Below are 7,270 nucleotides of genomic sequence, written 5' to 3'. Positions count from 1 at the left end.
AAAAAAATTTAAGTTTGTTTTTAAAAATTATTTTCTACTCTAATAAAAATAAAAGATATTTCTCAAAAATATTTTTCATTCATAAATCAAACACTAAAAATCTTTTCCGGAAAATATTTTCTACTCACCAACCAAACATGAGAAAATAAGTCAAAAATCAACTTGTTTTCCAAGAAAACATTTTCTATGGAAAACATTTTCCTTTATACCAAATACACCCTATAAGTAGCTGAATTTTCCCCAAATAGACACCCTATAAGTAGCTGCATTTTCCCCAAATGTTTCCAAGTGAAAACTTAAACACTTTAATACAACACATCAAATTTTGTAGGATTATGTTTTCTCGTCACTCATATTTGGTCGTCCCTACACAAACCTCCGTCGTAAACTTCCCGGCATCCATGTCTCCACCATCCACCGCCGTTGTCTACGACCAACACGGCCCTCCCGACACCGTCACAAGGTCCATTCTAGATTCACAATGTCCTCCTACCACCACCCCTACGTTGTAAAAAATTATACTATATATATACCGTTAATTTTTTTTATGTATATATAGTAAATGTTTATTTTATTTTTTTATATTTTAAATTACGTTAGTGAAAATTCTAATTCTAATTCCAACAGGGTTACGAAGATTCCACCGGTGGAGATGAATGAGAACGAGGTGTGCGTGAAAATGCTTGCAGCTCCCATCAATCCCGCCGATATCAACAGAATAGAGGGTTCCATAAAATTCTCTTTTTCTCCTTTATATATAAAAAATATATATATTATATAATATCAGTGTTACATGAATGAAAAAAAAATATTTTTCAAAATAATAGTTGATATAGTAATTACTAGGTTGTAGGTTTAATTAATTTCAATAAAGAAAAAAAAATAATCTGTGATTTCTTCGAAGGAAAATTACACTATATGAAGTTGGGCTTGGTTATATTTTTTTTTCTCTAAAGAATAAGGTTTAATGTAATAAATACAACATAAAAAGTGAAAAACAAGTTTAAAAAAAAAAAACTATTGCTAGTAGAATATGTTAGCCATTTTATGAGATTAGTCAAAGTGTGAGCAAATTAAGTCGCTATCATGAATATGTTAGGCATTTTAAGAAATTAGTCGAATACCATGATTTTATAAATTTCAAGTATTTTTCATTTTGGTTGGGGGGATTCATGAAGTTGTGCTTGGTTATATTTTTTCTAAAGAATATTAGAATAATCTTCAAGGTTGAGTGTACATAGATACAACATGAAAAGTGAAAAATGAGTTTAAAAAACATATTATAGGCCGTTTTCCAAATTTAAAATACAACTTCAAGTTAAATATAGAACTTTCATAATTGAGAAAAAGAAGTTAAAAAAAAGTGAACAATTTTTATGATCGAGTCCTTAAATTTTACTAATAATTGCATATCAGGAGTGTATTCGGTACTACCACCAATACCTGCAATTGGGGGATGGGAAGGTGTTGGAGAAATACATTATGTGGGCTCTGCTGTTATGGCTCTTTCTCCAGGAGATTTGGTTATTCATGCAGCTTATCTTTCAGGTAATTATTCAAACTATAGCTATATTTGATAATTACGTGTCAAATTATCATGAAATAGGATTTCCGTTACAAGTTTAGTCAGTATTCTCAACAACTTTAGTTCAAATCTTATAAATGATTATGACATAAGAATTAAATTCAGAACATGAGATTCTGTACCAAGAACATCGACTTCTCATGTCGATCTTCTGTGCAATCATCTTCGTTTAGTTTACTATTTAACGTCTCCCAACCTCACTACAATAAAAATAACTTTTAACGGAAATAAATATGCACGTTAACAAAGAGTGTTACAACTGTTACTGACATTAGTTAATTGTCATTACACCAAATGTCGTTATATGCTTTAAGGGACATTTTACAAAGAGTGTTTAGTCGCCGCTAAAAATATATATTTAGTGGCAATTAAATTATTATCATTAATTAATTGTTGTTAAAGATCATTTTTTATGTAGTGCCCCTAGTTATACAGGTACAACCCAAAAGCTTCCTCTTTCATATTGATGAAAGCGCTAGACACATAAAAAATTATGATTTTCCTTCCCAAAAGCGCATTTACAAAATAAAAAAAACTCGTAAAATTCAAATTTTGAACTCATAGTTTTATGTCTTTTATGTTCCAGGGACATGGCAAACCTATGTGGTAGAAGATCAAAGTTTATGGTACAAAATAGACAAAAACACTCCAATTGAATATGCTGCCACTATTTCTGTTAATCCTTTGAGTGCCTTGAGAATGCTTGAGGACTTTGTGGCTTTAAAACCAGGTTTATTATTTAAATTTCCTAATTAAAAAACATATTTAATTACTTTAATTTGATTTAAAAATTAATTAGTGTTTTCGATTAAACAGGGGACACAATTGTTCAAAATGGAGCTACAAGCATAGTAGGGCAATGTGTTATTCAATTAGCTCGAATTCGTGGAATTCATAGCATTAATATCATAAGAGATAAACCTGAATCTGATAAAATTAAAGAAAAATTAATCAAACTTGGCGCTAATAAAGTATTTACTGAAAGTGAACTCGAAGTCAAAGGTGTCAAAAATCTCCTGGTATGAATTTAACTTGTATATACTAGTAGTATAATTATATTTTTAATTATCGACGAATATATTAATAATATGTTGTAACGATCGATGACTTGTTGTAGGGTGATATACCTAAACCTAGTTTGGGTTTGAATTGTATTGGTGGAAATGCAGCTAATATGGTGGTAAAATTCTTAAAAGTGAGATACTTTTTTTAAATATTGTTTTCTTCAAAGTTAAAGTTTTTACTTTCTTTTTTTTTTGGTTAAATATTGAAGATATACAATATATTTTTTTATTTGTAAGGCAAGGTGGTACTATGGTTACATATGGAGGGATGTCAAAGAAGCCAATTACCATAGCTACTCCATATTTTATATTCAAGGTTAGTTTTCAAATGATCAATTATGAAATTTAAACACTAAGTAATTCTTTGGATCATATATTGAACGGCTATTGAGAATATATCGAAAATAATATCTATGTACGCTTTATTTATTTCAAACTTGACCATTTGTAGATTACTGAATATGTTGTTATATATTGAATTATCTTCTTTTTTTTAAAGGATATTTCATTGAAAGGATACCTGTTACAAGAAAAGAATTTAGATGAAGCACAATATAGGTGTTCGATTGATCATCTATTGGCCCTCGTTCGTGCTGGGGATATTGCAATATGAGTACAATTTCTTACTCTCTCGATCAATTAATTTTGTAATTCTTTAAAAAATTATTTTAAATTTTATATATATAATTTTAGTAAAAAAAAGAAAATATTTTGAATTTAAAATGAACAATGTAGCAATATTGATTTTTTTTTAAAATTTATTACAGGATGGAGATGGTACCTTTTAAAGATTTTCATATTGCTCTTGAAAAGGCAATGGGGAAACAAGGAAGTCATAGGAAACAAATTCTAAAATTTTAAAATAAATTAGCTTCGAAGTATTGACGTATATTAAGTAATATATAAATAATTGTAACAATAAGAAATATATTTTCCCCCTGAGCTTGGGGATATATATTTTTCAAGTTGAATTTTGCCATTTCACTTCTCCCTTCATCATTTAATTTCTCGCATATAGTTTATTATATATGTTAATAAGTACTAGTATATAAATATTTAAAATTTGATATTAATTAGATATTATATTATTTATTTATTGTTAATAAGATAAGGTTTAAATATATTATTAAATTTTAAGGAAAGACTTATTTATGTTATTCGTTAAAAGTTTGGCTCATCTATATCATTTTCGTTTGAGAAAAAGCTAATTCATGACATTATTTGTTAACTAAAACAGTTCTATTTTGCAAAACCATTTTTTTACACGTGGTCAATTATGAAAAACCATTTTGACACGTGGTCAATTATGATTCGGTCACATCATTTATTAAATTTTTTAAAAGGGAAATGGCTCAAATTAAATATGCCATCGAACTTAAGAAAATGTTCATATATGTCATCTATGCTATTTCAATTGACAAATAATGGCATGGATGAGCCGTTTCTCAAACAAAAATAGCATAGATAAGCTAAACTCTAGCATAGATAAACTAAACTCTTAACAGAAACTTGACCATTTGTAGATCACTGAATATGTTGTTATTTATTGAATTATCTTCTTTTTTTAAAGGATATTTCATTGAAAGGATACCTGTTACAAGAAAAGAATTTAGATGAAGCACAATATAGGTGTTCGATTGATCATCTATTGGCCCTCGTTCGTGCTGGGGATATTGCAATATGAGTACAATTTCTTACTCTCTCGATCAATTAATTTTGTAATTCTTTATAAATTTACTTTAAATTTTATATATATAATTTTAGTAAAAAAGAAGAAAATATTTTGAATTTAAAATGAACAATGTAGCAATATTGATTTTTATTTTTTTTTATTTATTACAGGATGGAGATGGTACCTTCTAAAGATTTTCATATTGCTCTTGAAAAGGCAATGGGGAAACAAGGAAGTTATAGGAAACAAATTCTAAAATTTTAAAATAAATTAGCTTCGAAGTATTGGCGTATATTAAGTAATATATAAATAATTGTAACAATAAGAAATATATTTCCCCCCTGAGCTTGGGGATATATATTTTTCAAGTTGAATTTTGTCATTTCACTTCTCCCTTCATCATTTAATTTCTCGCATATAGTTTATTATCTATGTTAATAAGTACTAGTATATAAATATTTAAAATTTGATATTAATTAGATATTATATTAATTATTATTGTTAATAAGATAAGGTTTAAATATATTATTAAATTTTAAGGAAAGACTTATTTATGTTATTCGTTAAAAGTTTGGCTCATCTATATCATTTTCGTTTGAGAAAAAGCTAATTCATGACATTATTTGTTAACTAAAACAGTTCTATTTTGCAAAACCATTTTTTTACACGTGGTCAATTATGAAAAACCATTTTGACACGTGGTCAATTATGATTCTGTCACATCATTTATTAAATTTTTTAAAAGGGAAATGGCTCAAATTAAATATGCCATCGAACTTTAAGAAAATGTTCATATATGTCATCTATGCTATTTCAATTGACAAATAATGGCATGGATGAGCCGTTTCTCAAACAAAAATAGCATAGATAAGCTAAACTCTAGCATAGATAAACTAAACTCTTAACAGTCAACAGATGACATAGATAAGTTTTTTCTCAAAATTTGATAGCATATTTGAGTTTTTTTTTAATTAATATGTGACATTCACTCATCAATTATTATAGTAATATTTTTGGTTTGAATTTATATATATATATAGAGAGAGAGAGAGAGGTGGTTTAAGGCATTAGGTACTCTCTCAATTTCAATTGGTATGTGCTACTTTTCATTTTTATTCGTTTAAAAAGGACTCTTTTATTTATTAGGAACTCTTTGATTTCATTTTTTACCGAACATATTTAAGATCAAAAGATTAAAAATAAATAAATAAGGTACTCTCTCAATTTCAATTCGTATGTGCCACTTTTCATTTTTATTCGTTTAAAAAGGACTCTTTTATTTATTAGGAACTCTTTGATTCCAATTTTTTACCTAACATATTAAAGATCAAAAGATTCAAAAAAAAAATTACTTAAATTTTGTGTCAAGTTATAAAAATATGACAAACAAATAGAAATGGAAAGAGTATACTCCCTAGATTAGTTCACTTTTACTTGTCATTTTTCACATATCAAGAATAAATAATTACTTTTTCCATGTTTTACCTTTAGTATTAATTACTTATTCCCCAAATTATTTTTCAAGAGTTAATACTAAATATCAATTAATAGGGGTAATATGCTAATTAAAATATCGATTGTGTCAATTATTGTTTTTTTAATGATGGTGTCATATCCAAATTTGACAAATAAGGGTAGGTGACGAAAAAAGGGAAATGAGAAAGCGTACGTATTACACAGTTGGAGTATCATCATGTCACGACCCAAAAATGGACGTGATGGCACTCATCTTATCCCACCAAGACAAGTCAGCCAAAACTCAACCTTTACGATAAAATGCGAAAATTTATTATCAACTTAAAAATACCCCAAAACCTGGTTGTCACGTGTACAAGCCTCTAATGTGTTATAACAAAATTGAAAGAAAATACAAGTCTCAAATGACATTGTTTCTAGAATAGAATAAGATCATAATTAAGGAGAAAGAAGGTCCGCTGAAATGACAAGCAGCTACCTCACAAACCTCCACAAGAAGCCTCAGACAAGGAGAAGAGAAAATATCACAAAGGTCCGGGCTAGTAACCTACCAAAAATGTAGTAGCAAGAGGTGAGTATCAAACCACACGGTACTCAGCAAGTAAACTTCTAAACACAAGCTAAGGGAATAGAATACAAGTATTCCTTACACCTCAACCGAACCTCCACAACTACAACCTGCATAAAACCAGCCCAACCTAACAGTTCACAATTTATATAGCACACAGCTCAACAACAACACTCTAACAATTACATATCCTCAACAACAAGCTCAATATTCATCAATCACAACTATCACATGCATAAAACCAGTCCAACCTAACAGTTCACAGTTTACATAACACACAGCTCAACAACAACACTTTAACAATTATATATCCTCAACAATAAACTCCTATGCATCAATCACAACTTCCACAGAAAGGCACTCACAAGATCAGCCACACACAAGATCAAGTCATCAATGATAAAGATGTGCATGCAATGAAATGCATGTACTCCCTTCGTCCATTTTTATAGTTTATCTAACATAAACTATAAAATAATTTTTTTACTTAATTATGTACTCCCTTCGTCCATTTTTATATGGCATCTTTTTCTATAAATAGTTGGATCACAATACTTGTCATTTTATAAAATTTTTGCCTATTATACCTTTGATAGAGTAGTTAATTAATCTTGAAAATGTATTCATCATTTATTATAAAATTGACTTAAGAAAACATTAAATAAGAATAAAAGGGTAAAGTTACATCATTTCTTAATGCAAGCAGAGGCGAATCTAGGATTTGGAGGTCCTGGGTGCCACAATGTTCAAGTAAGATAAGCAGGTCGGTTGCTTTAATTTTGGGTTACAATTTGAGTCTTTTGTCTTTTTTCGATTCTTATAAACAAATCGATCAAACATGCATGTTAGTAATATTTAAGGTTTTAATATTATGAGATTAGAGATAACTAAACAATTCAATTTTT

The 7,270-nt window shown here is 28.5% G+C and overlaps 1 protein-coding gene across 5 annotated transcripts in view; it reads left to right on the top strand.

Annotated features, from left to right (window-relative positions):
• The window catches only part of LOC102596064 (probable trans-2-enoyl-CoA reductase, mitochondrial), a 7,854-nt gene extending 3,283 nt beyond the window's left edge, over positions 1-4,571 (top strand). The window contains exons 1-9 of one of the 5 annotated variants that reach the window (XR_001472863.1): positions 270-463; positions 628-725; positions 1,417-1,548; positions 2,172-2,315; positions 2,402-2,604; positions 2,703-2,765; positions 2,887-2,965; positions 4,220-4,333; positions 4,492-4,569. Coding sequence is in view for 3 of the 5 variants with exons in the window: in XM_006342361.2 (XP_006342423.1) it covers positions 279-463; positions 628-725; positions 1,417-1,548; positions 2,172-2,315; positions 2,402-2,604; positions 2,703-2,779; positions 2,887-2,965; positions 4,220-4,333 (1,032 nt within the window). In the remaining 2 variants the exon portion in view is untranslated. Of the gene's footprint in view, positions 1-269; positions 464-627; positions 726-1,416; positions 1,549-2,171; positions 2,316-2,401; positions 2,605-2,702; positions 2,780-2,886; positions 2,966-3,148; positions 3,263-3,416; positions 3,522-4,219; positions 4,334-4,491 lie in introns of those variants that run through there. The other 4 variants (XR_001472864.1, XM_006342361.2, XM_006342360.2 and 1 more) reach the window with 4 other exon arrangements.
• Positions 4,572-7,270: the final 2,699 nt, after the last annotated feature.

This window comes from Solanum tuberosum, unplaced genomic scaffold, assembly GCF_000226075.1.
Source record: "Solanum tuberosum cultivar DM 1-3 516 R44 unplaced genomic scaffold, SolTub_3.0 scf00034, whole genome shotgun sequence".
Lineage (NCBI taxonomy): Eukaryota > Viridiplantae > Streptophyta > Magnoliopsida > Solanales > Solanaceae > Solanum > Solanum tuberosum.
This window is presented reverse-complemented; position numbering and strand designations above follow the sequence as displayed.